This window comes from Gadus macrocephalus, chromosome 3 (genome assembly GCF_031168955.1).
Source record: "Gadus macrocephalus chromosome 3, ASM3116895v1".
NCBI classification, from domain to species: Eukaryota; Metazoa; Chordata; class Actinopteri; order Gadiformes; family Gadidae; genus Gadus; species Gadus macrocephalus.
Genome location: NC_082384.1, coordinates 6275265 through 6293365, shown reverse-complemented (window position 1 = coordinate 6293365; position 18101 = coordinate 6275265). Strand labels below are relative to the sequence as shown.

Sequence of the window (18101 nt, the reverse complement as noted above, 5' to 3'; positions counted from 1 at the left end):
GCATGCAATTCAGTTGCAACTTTTCTATGATGATTTTGAATGCGCAAATCCGTTGGGGAGTAAAAAGGGAATACATAAAATAGGAGCAATCTATTTCACCTTGCGCAATCTTTCTCCAAAGCACAACTCAATGCTGCTTAATATTCATTTGGTCGCTTTATTCCATGCCCAAGACATTAAAACATATGGCTTTTCTAAAATACTTGATCCAATTGTGCAAGACATTAAAGAGCTGGAGACTAAGGGAATTCGGGTCCCACTGTATGAAGAAAATGTGTATGGAACTATTGTCCAAGTTACTGGTGACAACCTGGGTCTTCATAGTTTGTTTGGTTTCGTAGAGTCATTTAATGCCAGATATTGTTGTCGCTTTTGTCTAGCTGAGAAAGAGGACTTTCAGACAGAATACACAGAAGATTCACCCAAGATAGTGATGCGAACTCAAGCACTTCACGCAGAACACTGCCAAATGATGGAGGAAACTCTTAGTCTTCCCTATGTGATGGGTGTTAAACGTTCTTGTGTTCTAAATTCCTTGCAGTACTTCAATACATGTGAAAACTTCTCTGTCGATATTATGCACGATATCTTGGAGGGCGTGGCACAATATGAAATGAAGCTGCTTATACTATACTTGATCAAAAACTACACAACATCAAAGGAAATAGACAGGAGAATTAAGAACTTTAACTATGGCTACATGGATCAAAACAACAAGCCACCTTCATTGAAGTTGGTAGAGGGCTCAAATGACTTGGGTTTAAATGCGATCCAATCTTGGTGTTTACTTCGCAATCTCCCACTTGTATTTGGAGACTTGGTTTGTCGAGATGATCCACACTGGTATTTGCTTCTGTTGTTGCTTCAAATAGCAGATATTGTATTTTCTCCCATGTTATCAACTGGCATTACCATTTATTTGAAACATTTGATTTCAGAGCACCATGGGTTATTCAAGCATTTGTTTCCCTGCAAGAGGCTCCTGCCAAAGCATCATTTTATGGTGCATTATCCTACATGTATTCGTAAAATTGGACCACTTTTGCATACCTGGTGCATGCGCTATGAAGCAAAGCACAATTTCTTTAAAAAACAACTAAAAAGCTTCAAAAATATAACTAAAACATTGGCAAGGAAACACCAAAGTCAAGTAGCATATAGTTGGCAGACATTTGAGCCCGACAGACTGGTGCTTGGTCCAAGTAAAATGGTAGCTTTAAACATGATGGACAGGGGCTGTGAGATAGCAGAGGCTCTTCAGGTATCAATTGACACTAAGGTGTTGGATGTTAGATGGGCCAAACACCATGGAAATATGTATCGTCCAGGTTTAGTTGTTTGTCTTAAAGTGCTTAATGAGATGCCAGTTTTTCATAAAATCCACCGTGTTGTTCTTAAAGGGACACTATGTAATATTTTGAGTAATTTATTACCTCAAATCAACATATTCATTCATAAATAAGTCCTCATTGGTGTAAAATGATCTCTGCCAAAAATCTCACTTATCCTCCTGAGCGAAGAATAATTAATATTAATATCAATATGGTTACATAGGACGGGTAAGCTTCATGGAGGCTTCCATTTTCTTCCGGTCTATGAGCTGCCGAGAGGGTCAAAAAGCACTACGTCGTACAGGAATTGCAAACGCGTTTTCACTCTGAGCCAGCGTAACGGTGGAACAGAGCTTAGTATAGCGAGACGAGATTTACCGGCAAATTTGAACATGCACCGCATTTGTTTGAAAGACCATAGTTATGCCACGCCACAGGAGAAGGAATCATCGACGCCAAAAAAAAACGACGATGTGTAAGCATGTATTAGGTGACCTTGGGTGTCTTGAAAGGCGCCTCTAAATTAAATGTATTATTATTATTATTATTATTATTATTATGTATAACATGGTTTTCCATGGCAACGAGATGGGCGCTCCTATGTTTGAGCGACTCGTCATTGAAAGGCTACTTTCCTCCTCATCCTCATCGTCATCCGCTTATCCGGGGTCGGGTCGCGGGGGGAGCAGCTCAAGCAGGGGGCCCCAGACTTCCCTTTCCCGGGCCACATTGACCAGCTCTGACGGGGGGATCCCGAGGCGTTCCCAGGCCAGTGTTGAGATATAATCTCTCCACCTAGTCCTGGGTCTTCCCCGAGGTCTCCTCCCCACTGGACGTGCCTGAAACACCTCCCAAGGAAGGCGCCCAGTGGGCATCCTTACCAGATGCCCGAACCACCTCAGCTGACTCCTTTCTAAGTAAAGGAGCAGCGGCTCTAATCCGAGTTCCTCACGGATGGCTGAGCTTCTCACCCTATCCCTAAGGGAGACGCCAGCCACCCTTCTGAGAAAACTCATCTCGGCCGCTTGTACCCGCGATCTCGTCCTTTCGGTCATCACCCAGCCCTCATGACCATAGGTGAGGATAGGAACGAAGATCGACCGGTAGATCGAGAGCTTTGCCTTGCGGCTCAGCTCTCTTTTCGTTACAACGGTGCGGTAAAGCGAACGCAATACCGCAGGCTACATACAGCAGGCTACTTTATTACATATTTAATTTACTTTTTCATATTTTTGTCGAGTTTAAATCATGACAATATTCTTATGACTTATGGATACTGTCAAATGCGTTGGAGGAATTCAAAAGCCATTCTTCATCAAGTTATGGAGGTTTATTCTCTGCTGGGGTCACACGTATCCAAATCCACCAAGACGCACTTACGCTAGAGCGGACCTTCTGGAGCTTCAACTCGCTTGCCAGACAGTTGATTTATCACCCGAACAACTGGATTTCATACCAACAACTCTGATAAAGAAGACAATACGGAGGAAAAGAAGATCGAGAGGAGGAATTAGGAACAGGATAGGAGACGAGGAAGTAAACTCTTTGCCAGGGCGACTAACTGGCGGCGCGTACAGTCGCAGCGGCCCCTCTTGAGATCTGTGAGATTGAGATTGAATGTTTGAGTGTGAGACTTCCTACGAACGTAGTTTATGACAGGGAAACAATATTAAACATTAGGACATTGAGAGCGAGTAACATCACTGGCATTCGCTGGCATCTGGACATACTACGCAAACACAGGATACTAACGGACACTGTGACACCGTGCCCGGAACTGCCCGGAGGAGGAAGCAGCAGAGACGGGGTGGACGTAAACAAACTGAACAGCTTCTTTCAGCTCCTACCCTCCAAGAAACGCTATCGCAGCTTAAGATGCTCCACCACCAGGCTGCGGAACAGCTTCCTACCTCAAGCTGTCAGGATGCTCAATGCACCAGCGTCCCAGATCTTCTCACTGGACTTTATTTATTATTTATTTATTTATTCATCATTGGGACGTTTGTTTGTTTGAAATGTATGTTGATCTTGATCCGTGAGAAACGCCTTCTCGTTTTGTTGTTCAATCAACAAAATGACAATAAATTTGATTTGATTTGATTTTGATTTGATTCCGTTAGTTACAATGTAAATTGTTGGTATTTAGAATACTGTTACATTGTTGAAATCAACGGGTTACAATGCGTTGATTAGGATGCGTGCTCAGCCGCACGCATTATGGGAATTATTGTTTTGATTATCGGTAACTCCAAGACTACCAAAGGCTATGTGAACTTTTATGTTATGACATTTTATGTAATCTGACATTAAATGACCTGTTATTTATCATCTGTATAGTTATTTGTCATGTTGGAAAGTCCACAACTGCTGGAGTCAAGTTCGTTGTCTGTAAGAATGCTTGGTCAATAAACCTGATCTGATTTGTCCATCTAATTTGTCCAGTTGTCCACGAACCTCATCATCACTCGAATGACTCGATGAGGTAGCCTAGTAGGTGTCATGTCACAGCTTCTTCATGGCACATACTGCCCACCGTAGTTTTTGGACAAGCGAGCACTATTAGTTTGAATGCAATATACAATTGTACCACTAGATGGGAGTAATTTTTACACAGTGTCCCTTTAAAGGAAATATTGCAAGACTTTATTGACTGCCTTTTGTGTTAGGAAGAAAAGTATGCAGCAACAGTGGTTTCGAAAAAATATAAATTAAGCACTTTATGCAAAGTCATTAAAAGACGACACAGCATTACCATTGCATGTCGAGCAGCCAAAATACTAGCACAAGGTAACAAACCAATTGGTTGAACCAAAAAGGGCTAATAAAAGGGCTGAACTTTCAGGGTAACCCGAGGCCCGATCGAGTGCTTACTGACCGTTAAGCAGTCAGTTTGTCTTATGACTTCAAAATCCCAGATACACATAATCATGAAGACCAATTCGATGAATACCCTCAATATTTAAAAACAAAAACATGCAAACATTAAAAACGAGGGAGACATTTGTCCGTTGTGGAGAGAGCTCTCCGTAGCTTTGTGCTCAGGGAAAGAAAATGTGTTGCAGTGGCTGGCTGTAGGGTGCGTCTTCGCGCAGCCGCTGGTTGTAGGCCGCCTCTATGTGCTGTGACCACTGGTTGTATTGTGGGGCCTTGCGCGGGCCTTGGCGGTAGGGCGCGTCCAGGAATGGCCGCTGGCTGTTGCTGTAGGGCGCGCGTTGGCGCCACCTGGTGCGCTGTTTCTTCATGATGTACGGAGAGTGGGCCCCGGGGGGCTGGTTCTGGTCCGACGGGTAAGGCTGGAATTTGGGAGCCGGGGTTGTTGCAGGAGCTTTGGAAATAAAACAGGGCAGAACACGGACACTATAAACGCTGGAACCACTGAAACGGGTTCTCTGAATTCGAAGAGGATACTTTCATGCGACTAGTAGACATCCCCAGAAAAAGAGACTGCCCAAGGATAATAGCCAACCTAAAAACATGTGGACAAGTCACTAGCGCTAGTCATTAATTGAACGACACAGTAAAGCTGAACATATCGATCAACCCCTTAAAAAAAGTATACTAAAAGACTTCCTTAATAGGACTATTTAAATTGCATTTAGAATTAGATTGATTATCTAATCCAAAATTATTAAACCCCCAGTTTTGCTGGACATCCTAGACCACGCTATAGATCAGACATGGGCATCATACGGCCTTCAAACCGGCCCCCGCGATGCGCTCGTAATTGGAGGAAAACACAAAGCCTTTATCCGTGATCCTGCTATTAGAAACAATACAACCGAGGTTGCACTCCTGGACACCAGCAGGCCCCCGGAGCTGAGCTCCTGCAGTTGTCCAGGAGCCCACAAACCGCAACAATCCCTTTCTCCTCCACGTCGCTGTTCTGTCTGGACTTCAGATTGATGTGGAAGTACTAGAGACAGAGAACCCGAAGGGGTCAATACAATTCATAATATCATCCGGAGGGGCAAACAGCTTTTGGCGGGATATTATATAGATATCTATATATTATTTAGATATAGAGCACTAGGAAGCCCACCGGAGCACCCAGAGTGTTAGAATATTTCATAGAACACGGCCAAAAGCTGTGTACACCTCCGGATGCTATTATCAATCCTAAACGACCGCGTCGGTTTCACTGACGTCTCTGGTGCTTCCACAACAAGCAGAGACTGGCCGTGGTTGAGTATGATTTGGAAAAACAGAAACATGGCGGTCACAAGGGGAAACCTCTCTCAAACTCGGGCGACCACGCATAACAGAATCGCTTGAAATTCCAGCGACTGTGGACACAATTTACGAACGCACACTGCGGCCACCTACATAGCTTTACCCAATCAAAATCAAGAGCGGAACATTAAAAATTAACAAAAAGGCAATTTCTGTAAATATTTGTAACATAATGATACTAATTGAAACAAAATTTATCTCACACAATTTTGTATGACATGACCGTAATATGGGCTATTTTTTCATTCCTTGAATTTGAAGTTAATGCCGGGCACTTCTGATAGGGTGGGCCAGCTGTCAATCAAAGTGGCAATGGCCCACTTTGGCCCTTAAGTGGCTACGCGCCTGCCTCAAAGTGACCAATTAGTGTTGCGCTTTTATTTCTTTCAAGCTAACATAAGTGTGATGAAGTTATGCTGCACTCCAATTGTCTTCTATTTCATAAAATATTTATATATAACTAAAATCTCTATCGTAGGCCATTTTTTATCGTTTATATCGTATATCGTTTATATCGCGCATTCCTATTGCCCACCCCTGCTTTAGATCATAAACCCCTGCAGACTCACTGTAGTAAGCATGGCGTGTACAGGCCGGCTGGAGGGCCTCTCTGATTGGCTGCCTGTCCTCAAAGATGACCTGAACTGAAATAATCAACATCGATAATGTGTTAGTTATGACGATTATAAAAAAAATTACAAAGCTCGCAAGCAGAGGCAGCATCGTCGGCCGATGCTGCCTCTGCTTGCGAGCTTCTACTCTATATTGTATCACAGTTGCAGACATCCAACTCCCAAGCGCCCTCTCTCATTTCTGGGGATTTTAACCACGTACCCTTGTCTTCCACTCTCCCCACATTCACCCAATATGTCAATTGTAACACCAGAGACAATAAAACGTTGGATTTGTTTTATGCTAATATAAATCAATACCCCTAACCCCATTGGGCCGTTCTGATCATAATCTGGTCCACTTGACCCGTTACATACCCCTAGAAAATAAACAACCACCAACTAAGAAGTATATAAGGAAATGGTACGGATTGGGAAGTACTGTACAGTCTTCAAGGGGAAGATGTAGATAGTATGACTAGTTGTGTCACAGATTACATTAATTTCTGTGTGAATAACACTACCTGTAAAGAGGGGACGATGTTTTCCGAATAATAAACCCTGGGTGACCCCTGACCTGAAAAACTTGCTGAATCTGAACAAAAGGGCTTTTGCATCTGGGGATAAAGAGGAGTTGAGGAGAGTGCAAAAGGATGTGAAGAGGGAAATAAGAAGGGGAAAGGACACCTACAGGAGGAAATTGGAGGAGCGCCTTCAGAGTAACAATGTCAGGGAGGTCTGGAGGGGTTTGAAAAATATCTCAGGCCATAGCAAAGTAAGAGGTAGTGGACCTGAAGATGGGGACAGGGAGTAGGCTAATAAGTTAAATCTATTTTTTAACCGATTTGATACGGAGGTCTCCGCTACCACTCAAGACCCCGTCCACCAGAGCCCAGTCCAATCGGCACCACCAGCCTACACCACCAGCCTGCTCCACTCTTGGGTTACCCCCCACTTCCCTCCCCCAAATTGTCCATCTCTACCTCCGGTGGTGCTCTTCACTTCACATAACCCCTCCCCCACTCACTCAGGGCGTGTCTCCCAAGCCTGCGGGGGTCTCACCTCTCTATAAAGATTATTACACCCAGCATGTAAGAAGGAACGTTTCCGAAGGTCTTTTATTCCATCGGTCATAAGACTCTACAACACATCGGTTATGAAGCATTGTGCTACCAAAAAATCACTTCAACTAAATTAATAATGCAATGCTTGAATTTAATAATGTGCATTTTCCACCGTACATTTGTGACAAAGTATTTTATTCTTTAGTGAGCCACCTCTTGGCCTCATTGATTGTGTAGCTCATGGACGTGTGCAGTTTTTGCCCTTAAGGCATAACATTGTAATCACTGATTTATTTATATTTATTGTATTTACTTAATTTTGTAATATCTTATGGATGTATGATTGTTGGATACTTTATACTTTTTATTTTATTATTGCATACTTTAGATTCCATGGGCTATTGTAACAAGTACATTTTCCATGCATGGGATGAAATAAAGTTCTTATCTTAAAAAATATATAAAAAAAAATACATAGCTTTTTTTTAGCAACAAAAGAAATGCGACTTTTAGTGTTAGAGCGCCGATGACGTCACTGGCATGGTAGGACTAGGTCATTGCTGCAGACACGTGAACGTCTTCTACACTCCATGGCGGTAAATAGTGATTTTAATATGGCTGGTTACGCATTTGAGGCTGTGAGGGACATGCCTGTAGTGTCCGACTGCCACCCGGTGGAGAGGGCTCCAGCTCCACCTTCGGATCGTGTGGGTGTTACTTGTGCGTGTGGGTGCTGCCGGAGCATGGACATTGCCATTGAATAGGTCTGCTGCCGAGAGGTCCCGGTCAACCTTGACCATCTAACTGTTCACACCAAACGCAAAATTTTTCGCCCGTTCGCGTTGTCGCCGAAGTTTTGTCGCACCACACATCATAATCTGTCGCTGTGCAAGTTGTCGAATTGTCGCACCACAACAAGATAATCGCCATTGCATGTCTTTACCTTTTGTGGAAGAGGGAGAGACGTCGGAGGACCCGACGCAGTATATTCATAATATTGTAATGACCACGGAAGAGGCAGTGAATGAAGTATTGAATAGACAGAGATTTATTAGATAGGCCTACCTAATAAACCGTTGGAACACACAAGACCGGAAACATAGCAACGCCGGTAAACAAACCCCGAGAAGCCCAATCCCTATGAGAGCTCCCCGTGCTACGGCCATCCGGAGGCGCACAGAGCATTTGGCCGTGACATTATGCATACAATAGGGCTGTAACACCAACTCGTTTGTATTAGGGCCCGACCGATTCATCGGCCTGCCGATTTAATCGGCCGATTATAGCCTTTTTGAAAATAATCAACATCTGGCAAAAAGACGCAGATTACAACCGATTCTTTTTTTTTGAAATGTTATTGCGCTTAGTATCCTGCAGATTGCGCTCCTACTCGCCGTGCTAACTAACAACTTTAGCTGGAGTAAAAAAGAGGAGATTGAATTTTACCGTACAACATGAAAGCATGCTCGCTCAGGCAGCTGCGCGCTCACCTCACCAATGTAAACAAGACGCGTTGTTTGAGCATGTTGTGCCTGTTTTTCTTTAGGTCCCAGGCCATGTTAATTAGTTATACTGTAGACTCTAACGGTGAGACCATACTGCTCAGCACGCACGTGTTAGTCACTGCTCACGAGCGCAGCACATTGGGAGTTAGTTATTTATTTTACATTACTCATTTTTTACTGTAAATGTATTCTAAAACACTCAAAGGTTCTGCATTCAATTCACATATTCGTCAAAAGTGTTTAAAGTATATTTAAGGTATCAAAAACGACGTTTTATATGCTTTTTTTTGTTTTGTTTTTAATCGGCCGATTAAATCGTAATCGTAATTTTTCTCTGAAAGTAATCGGCATCGGCACTCAAAAATCAATATCGGTCGGGCCCCAATATATATTATATGATATAGATATCTATGTAGGCTATATGATTATATTTAGATATAGAGCTCCAGGACTCCCGTGTGTTCTAGCATATTTACAGAACACGGCTAAAGGCTGTGTGCGCCCCGCCATTGCGATACATCCACTGTAAACAGAGCGCATGGTACCGTGGCTGCAAGCTGCTCAGGGCCACACCCCCACCCTCCTCATTTGTATTATAGCTACAGACACCAAAACAGTGCATTTGGGGGAAGCTCAATGTGTGACTGGCTCGGAGTGGCTGTAACTCTGCACCACGGCTGTATTTCGGGAACGTCTTTGAATACTGTGTTAGTTGCCCACTAATACCTATAATAAAGAATACATAAAATAGCATGTCATGGGACCTTTAAACTAGAAAAAGTTAAATTCCCAGAATGTTGTCAAAATACAGGGGGGTGGGAAGGATGGGATACTTTTGTTGGGAGGGGGGGATATTACTTAACAATATTCTTTTTGCTACTTTTTTTTGTTTGTTTGTTTTTATTTGGTTAAGAGAAAATGAAAAACTGTCTTACTTCCTGTAAAATGTAATATGCTTGATCCTCCAATAAAAAGATTTATAAAAAAAAAAAATCAAGTCGAGGAGGTGATGGTAGTTTAACCCTTTAGATTGAGTAGAAATACTTTTTGATGTACGGTTACTCATTAAATTGACCAAGGGGCTGTATTTAAAGCAACAAAAATAATGCAAAAAAAACCTGCAACTTTCAACGCAACTCTAACGTCGCTTCAGGCGTCCACACGAATCCTAACACGAAACCGCATAGGTTTTATTTGAAACAACCCTGGGACCATGGACCTATTAAAGAACATGTTTTTTTATCTGCCTAATAACATGATTATTAAAGACATGGTTTAACAAAAAAAAAAAAAACGGCTCCGGGTGGACGGGACCTGAAAGACATGTTAGATGCACTTTGGGATACACCCGCAGATGAGCATAGAAGCGAGGCGGATCGTCACGTTTACTTTAGGTCAGTGGTTCACAACCTTTTTTGAGCAAACGCCCCCATGACCTTACCCTGATCCTCTGGCGCCACCCCCCCCAAATAAAAAAATAAAAATAAACTAACAACCCCACTCACACTCGTTATAGTGCTAAAAGTTGTCAGTGCATCGATTTTCATTAATTTTGCGTTGGTCACTAATAGCAGTGAATGCCCTCTGAGTCGGTTTTGGTGCAAAAAATATAAAAAAATTAATGAATATTCATGACATGCAATTAAACTTCGAGAGCGAGGAGTTGAGGAAGAAATGGTTGGATTGAACATTCATTCACCGTGACCGCGGTGCGGGCACTCCCGCGAATCCCGGCCGCCACGTCTCCCGTTGTGCCGCGGCACCCTGCGCCCCGTGACCTTGGGCACTGCGACCACTCCCACGTCTCCCGCGACTCCCGCAATGCCCCTGGAACGAATTAATGAATGGCCCGGGAACCACGGCCCGGGCAACGCGGACTCAACGAAAACAGATCGCACGAAGAGGCCTAATAAGGCCTATATATTTTGTATTTGAAATGCAACAGCCTTTTTGTGGAGACTACGCTCAGAGCAGCTGGAACTGAACAAGAGGAAGAAGGAAAATGGGCTATGAAACAAAATTATTTTGTTTCCGCCCAGCACACGCTGGACGGAACCGCGCTGTATTATCACTGTTCCATTGCGCATAGACAGTAAAAAGTAGCTGAGACGGTAGAGGGGTTGGAAACCAATAAACGAAAATAGGCTGTTCCCAGCGCCCCCCTAGGTTGTGCGAACGCCCCCATTGAGAAACCATGCTTTAGGTGGATGTTGATGGATATTGCACAGATACATCTTACTATGACCTACTTGTTCGAGTTTAACTCCCTCTGCATCAGCCATCGGCTAGTCGGCGAACATCAGGGTGAGTAGAAAGGGACATTTTTTGAACTTCCGTTTACAGACCCGCCGTGGTTTAATTAGCAGCTTGGAAACAGATCTGTGATATCGTCAGTAATAGTTTAGACAATTTATGGTCGGAGTGCTAGCTTGTGGAGATTGACATGACAGGAGCTATCGGAGGATTGGTTCGTTTTAAGATATTATGAATCTCAAACGACCGCGTTGGGTTCTCCCGACGTTCCTGGTTCTTCCACGTCCACATCAATTGTGAAGTAGACTGAACCGCGACAAGGAGAAAGGGATTGTTGCCGGACAGCGCTAAGGCACCTCCGCCTCCGGCGGTGGTCCCTCAGCGGGGCTCAAGCGGAAGACATTCGCCGCCAACAATCCCTTTCCCCTCCATGTCGTGGTTCATGTTCTTGAGGGAGTCAAAGCCAAAGTTCCTTCCCCCCCCCCCCCCAATTCATTCTCAACCTTGGCTGAGATAACCCCCACTACGAGTCTCGTTGTAGAAATACCAGAGACGAGAGTCTGACGTCTTATGCGCCATAACACCAAAAGCAGAACGGTTATCCAAATAACAAGGAAGTGTACAACACTTCCCTTACAGTCCTGGAGCTCTATGTCTAAATAATGTCATATAATACATAGATATCTATATCATATAATACATATTATCACGGCCAAAAGCTGTGTGCGCCTGAAGTAGAGTTAACCGCACGCTGCCGGCTGCCCGCTGCCGGGCGATGGTGCCTCGCCGCAACCGGCGGCAGGTCGCAGTTCATGTACTTCAGCGAGTCAAAGCCAAAGTTCCTTTCCCCCCCCCCCCCAATTCCTTCTCAACCATGGCTGAGATAACCCCCACTACAGTCTCGTTGTGGAAATACAAGAGACGTCAAAGAACCGACAAGAAACACTTGCGTTACAGTGCGTGTATTCACACACACACACACACGTGGTGCTCGCACGGTCGTGTCTCATTGGCGGGCCAACGTCTCTGGGCGGGCCAGGCAGAGTAAGGGGAGGAGCTTAGATGCTTTGTGACGACATACCTAAAGACATTCCAAATCAGCGCGCTTGAGCCTCCGTTTTTTTCAAAGGCAAGCAGAACAGCTAGTGCTCGTTTTACGCCAAACACAAGTTTTAGCCACTGGGGGACCATAGGCAGGCTAGGGGAACTCATATTTATGTTAGAAAACCTCATAGTGAGATTTTCATGTCATGGGACCTTTAAGGCTGCCAGCCATGTATTAAGGGCTGGTTTCCTATTCAAAAGGTAGCCTGTGGAAATGTATGATTACCCCAGCTGCCTTGGCCCTATATAATTCATTACTGCAGCCAAGGGCAATGCAATAAGATGATCCTCCTGTAGACCTGGATGTTTGCTTTTCCGTAGCCATTTCAGCGAGCCTCAGAGCCTGACTCATTACCTGCTGTGACTGCTAGAGCCACAGAGTAGGAGTAGGTTACCATTCCAGTGACGTAGCTGATTGTTGAAATCCAACATGGCGGGGCCCTGTAACACTTTCACCGTACAATTTAATCCCCTTCAGCAAGTTCAGCCATTTTTAGTTATTGCACCAATGAGAAGGTAGACAATACATCCGTTATATCAACTAAACTTCAAATTTCAGTTCAGTTCATCTTTAAGGCTGGGGACATCCTTCCACAAGTCTCAGCCAATATTGTCGTACCAACTGAAATTAACCTGGCACAGCAATGGAATACCACATGATAGGTGGGGGATAAGAGAAATTACAGGAACACAACCTAGGCCAAGAAGGAAAGCAAGTTCCAAAGGAAGTCGGAACCAAACAGTAGGGGGACAACTAAATACAAACAACAAAACAAACCTTTACGAGGAGCAGGAGGAGAGGGGGGCCTGCGGAGGGTGGCCGGGCGTGGAGGAGCCAGGCCGCAGCGCATGCTTCCCGCGATGGCTGTGGAGGAAAGGCCACACGGTGAAGAGCTGAAACACAACCCATGTTCAATCCCCATCAAAATGGCACGTCCCCCGGCGGGCCACGTACCGAAGGCTGTTCTGGTCCGCGGGAGGGCCGGGGGCAGCTGCACCCCCCAGGCTTCGGCGGCGTGCCCCAGGATCAAGCAGGTCATTCGGCGGTGGGCCAGGGCGTTCCAGTGGACGCCATCCTTTGTGCGCTGCTGCAGCGAGAGGCGGAAGTGGAAGTGCATGTCCAGCACGTCGGCACCGTAGGCGTCGGCCAGTGCGCCACCAAGGAAGTTGGCCTCCACCACGTCGTAGCGCAGCGTGCCCGCCCGGGACGCCACCTGAAAGGGGGGGGGGGGGGGGAGACCTCAGATACAAATCCATCTCTAGATAATGTGTAAACCTCTCGTTTTGATAATCAGAGTGCGGGAGGTAAGGTTTGATTTTGTCATAACTGTCAAGTTTGCACTGCCACTGTTGACCATCATTTTTTTAACACACTTCACATTTGTAAAAAAAACACAGCAATGTGATATATATACGCTCAGCCATTGGATGCTTGTAGAAATAAGAAGGACTCAATAAAAATGGTAAGTTAGTAATAGTAACAGATACAAATCCAAAGCCAGACTCTTTAGGGACTCTGGAGTGGGGGGAGGGGGCGGGGGGTAAACTCTGAGGTGCGTTCAAAGTCGCAAACATAGGCGAATGATTTGAAACATGTTCCGTTAAGCGTGCCGATGTCTTTAAACGTTCTCGAACATAGGCAAACTGTCAGAAGAGGTAGTTCTCTGCAAGCAGGCATTGATCACAGACTGCAAGATATGCTCCCAGATGGAGATTAACCCTAAACTATAGCAAGAACTGTGCAACATTTAAACAATTCCCATGTCTATATTGAAAACCTTAATTCCTTCCCTACATATGAAGCAATAGATAAATCGTTTCATGCAGCTTATCTACACCCTTACTTCCAACTCATGTCTTGTTTATCCTAAATTGTGATCTGAACATGACATCACGTTAAGACGGCACAAGTTCGGTGAGATAGCCCCCTATTCTTGAATCGTCCGAATTCCTTGTATGCAGTAAACTTTCTACGAGATCGACAACTTCTAGATCTTCTTCTGTAAACTCGTCAATTTTCATCGAGGCTGCAGCTAATACAATGGCCTTTCTTTGCCATTTGTTGGTTTACAGTTTAAAACAAACGATTAGAACGTCGTCTAAAAATCTTTCAAATTTTAATATTTAAAGTCAACGTGCTCGCTGCGAACGTTCGCCGATTCTGAACACACCTCTGGTGTCAGGAAGCCCCCCAAGACCCTCCGGCCCAGGGGCATGGTGAGGTTCCACACCACCAGCGTCTCCCGGGGCACCGCCTCCTTCAACTGCCCCAGGAAGAGGTGGAGGTCCTCAGCGTAGTCCTCCTCCCACGCTGCCTTGTACCTGGGGGGCCACACATTCCATCACCTTTGGGGCCCCTAGACTGTGCATGTTTGCAGTCGTTTATGCATCACTTAGCAAATTAATTGGATTAGATTGTCAGATTGTCAAACCCATTCGTACATTAACAAATACCTTCTGCAACACAGATGACATACTTACAAGCTTCACCAATACCGAGTATGATACAAGTCGTTTTTACTTGTTTTGAGTCTGAACTATTTGGATTATGCTGGCAGTACTTTAGGGGTGCTCTTCTCACCTGGAGATGTCCCAGATGCAGGAGTTGACCAACACCACGTCGGGGGCGTCGGCCCGGAGATCCTCCAGCACGCTGCTCATGTAGCTTGAGAACACCCGCGTCACGAAGTAGAAGCGGACGCGGTGGTGTGTCGAGCGGAACTCCCGCACCTCCCGGTAGTTTGTGCCATTGTGCATTTGGTCGAGGCAGCCGCCCTCCACCAGGGAGTCCGACTCAAAGGTGAGCTCGCCCTGAGAGGATTCAGAACTAATGACCTCTGTTCACTCAACAGGACGTCTGGAGTTTAGAAAATGGACTGAGAAATGGTTGTGGATGTAGAAAGCTCTTTGTAATGCGATATCTACCGTATGAAGTAACACTAATAAACTAGCCTAGTATTTCTAAATGGATATTTAAATGCTCTTAGTTCCTGAAGTTGTCCTGTACATCCTGACATTAAATAAGGTGTTCAAGACGCAATAGCCCATCTCTGTGGAGGACAGTAAAGCTACAAAAACATTGCATTGTTACCAAACTTCAAAGGAGAATAGAAATGAAATGTACGAATCAAATACAGCTGGAAGGCCTGAGATGCTTCAGATGCTCAAGTTTAAGTCATCAAAGAAATGAGAACAGGATTAACAAATGAATCAGAAATCAGTGTACCAAGTTTTAGAAATGACCAAATTAAAAAACAAAAAACAAACGTAAACAGTCATTGCTCGAGTAGCAAAACAGATCGAAGGCTTCCTGACACCAGAGGTGTGTTCAGAACCGGCGAACGTTCGCAGCGAGCATGTTGACTTTAAACAATAAAATTTGAACGCTCCATGCAGCCTCCATGATAATTAGTTCTACAGTGATGAAAGGCCCGGTTTGGTAGAAACGGGGGGGGCAGCAGCTATGGAAAGCCAAGAAGGCCACAATCCGGCCCTAGAATGGCGCAGTAAAAGGGCTAAACCGGATGCCGGTTTAGCCGAGCCCCTCCCTCTTTTTTGCTTGACCACTAAGTTTGAAAGCTTTCTAACCAATAAGTGAAGACGAAAGTAGCCTAATGCATTGCCGAGATCTGCAGTACCTGCCATGTTACGCCGTAACATAAAGCTTTGTTGACTTTACTAGTTTCTCTACAGTATAATACACTACAATGTATTGACCACCACTAGCTAGTGGAAAATACATTTGTGCCTGGTACATTGTAATATTTTTATATGTTAGGCTATATATTGAGATGGCAGTGTTCGAAATACCCGTCAATATTCAGGGATGTCCTCATCCCCAGATTGTTGCTCAACACCGATCTAAATGTTCTTAATATGAAGTAGCCTAAGCCATAACATTACAATATTTCATGGATGCAAGCCAAGACAATCAGTCTATATCTATAGCCTACATGACAACGCACGCACGCACGCGCACACCCTTAAAGCACACTCGTAAAGCAACACTGACATAGGAGCCTGATAGCCGCGGCTAAATGAGTCTAAACCGCGGCTTAGAGCGTTAAAACCGGCCGGATTCCATACGGATTCGGGCCGGTTTAGCCCCATTACCGTGCCATTCTAGGGCCGGATTGCGGCCTTCTTGGCCTTCCATAGATTCCATCCGGCGTCCGGCCGGTTTAGGCCTTTTACCGCGCCATTCTAGGGCTGGATTGTGGCCTTCTTGCCTTTCCATAAGCAGCAGACCGGGCATGTTCACCTTCCTACGGAGCTGGCTGTCGGACAGGTAGCCGTCCCTTTGCAGCAACAGCACCAGGTCCTTGTACGCCGACCGCTGGACTGTGGATAAAAAAATAAATAAAAAATCAGACCAAAAAGAGCCATTTACCTATCGACCCCTGAAGCGCCATGCCTGCTATAGGGATATGTGGCGCTGCTACTTGGAACCGTGAGTTGCAGCGCCACATTATGGAAAGCCAAGAAGGCCACAAACTGGCCCTAGAATGGCGCGGTAAAAGTGCTAAACCGCACAGAAACCATACGGGATCCGTACGGGATCCGTACGGAATCCGTGCGGTTTGGCAGGAATTCCGTACGGAATCCGTACGTTTTTTGCATACCTAATGGCCGCGGCTATTAGTTATTCGCTCCGGCTATTAGGTATACAGAGCGAGCCCCTCCCTCTTCTTTGCTTCATCACTAAGTGTGAAGGCTGTCTAACCAATCAGTGCAGAGAAATACCAGACTAAAGTAACGCATTGTCGAGAGCTGCAGTGCCTCCATGTTTTGCCGTAACATAAAGCTGTGTTTACTTTACTAGTTTCACTACAATGTAATGACCACCACTAGCTAGTGGAAAATACATTTTTGTCTGGTACAGTGATATATTTGTATATGTTAGGCTATATATTGAGATGGCAGTGTGCGAAATACCCGTAAATATTCAGGGCTGTCCTCATCCCCAGATTGTTCTCGATATGCAGTAGCCTAGGCCATAACATTACAATATTTCATGGATGCAAGCCAAGACAATCATTCTATAGCCTACATGACAACAGACACACACACACACGCACACACACGTTAAACACACTGGTAAAGCAACACCGACATAGGAGCCTTGGCTAAAGTTGTTGGGATGCACGTTATATTATAACAGGGAGATGCAAAGTTGTGCATTACAATTCAAACACGACAATAATTGGCACCATTCTTGCGCACTCAGAAGAACATGAACTGAATAAATGCCAGGTATATAGCATATCGGAGACGGGCACACAATCAGTGATCTTGCAAATGAGAGTATGCAGTATGAACAATCTTGTGACATTATTTAACCATCCATCTACAGCTAATACGATCAGACAGATACATCATTGATCACATATAAGCCCAAAACAAGCCAAACATCATAACGGCAGGTGCGCTCTCTCTCTCGCACATTCACACAGTCACTCCAACTTCTCCAACTCCAAGGCAAGGCTGTTTCACTAAGACCACAAACAACCACAACTAACCAGCCTACCCACAACAATGCACAACAATCAGTTCTATACATTGCGTCTAACTTCTGTTTGGCGCACATGGCTAATTTGCATAGTCGACCTGTCGACCACGCTTGGCAAAAAAATTGTGAATAAATGCTTTGAATTCTGAATACTGGACATGGTGAGCTAGCCTAAAACAGAGTACAAATGAATTATTCTAGGACAGATGCTTTCAGGATCAATCAGAGGTTCAACTGTTCGGGATTCATTTTGCTTATCCAGTGAAAGTGATCAGCTGTAGATTCCACACTGATAAAAATACTGAGACAGTTCGCTTTAGTAGCCAAAGTGGGGTCATTTATATCGAGGGTTAGAGGCAGAGGCGATAGAATCAGCGCTGGTCGCGCTAGCATCCTGGGGTGGCAGAGAGGAAGATGTAGGTGTTGTGAATCTCAGCTCTCCTTCATTTCTTGGTTGCAGTGATGACTCCGAGACCGTTCGTGTACGTTTAAGG

The 18101-nt window shown here is 44.8% G+C and overlaps 1 protein-coding gene and 1 long non-coding RNA gene across 4 annotated transcripts in view; both read right to left on the bottom strand.

Moving 5' to 3' along the window:
* The window catches only part of LOC132453841 (uncharacterized), a 154683-nt gene that overhangs the window by 123332 nt on the left and 13250 nt on the right, over window positions 1-18101 (bottom strand). The window lies entirely within an intron of this gene.
* LOC132453840 (PC-esterase domain-containing protein 1A-like) overlaps window positions 1-18101 on the bottom strand; it is a 168845-nt gene that overhangs the window by 147542 nt on the left and 3202 nt on the right. Inside the window, exons 3-9 of one of the 3 annotated variants that reach the window (XR_009524818.1) lie at window positions 16360-16439; window positions 14680-14909; window positions 14270-14420; window positions 13054-13312; window positions 12877-12963; window positions 6131-6205; window positions 4141-4656 (exon numbers count right to left, since the gene is read on the bottom strand). Coding sequence is in view for 2 of the 3 variants with exons in the window: in XM_060046854.1 (XP_059902837.1) it covers window positions 4370-4656; window positions 6131-6205; window positions 12877-12963; window positions 13054-13312; window positions 14270-14420; window positions 14680-14909; window positions 16360-16439 (1169 nt within the window). In the remaining variant the exon portion in view is untranslated. Of the gene's footprint in view, window positions 1-3951; window positions 4657-6130; window positions 6206-12876; window positions 12964-13053; window positions 13313-14269; window positions 14421-14679; window positions 14910-16359; window positions 16440-18101 lie in introns of those variants that run through there. The other 2 variants (XM_060046854.1, XM_060046855.1) reach the window with 2 other exon arrangements.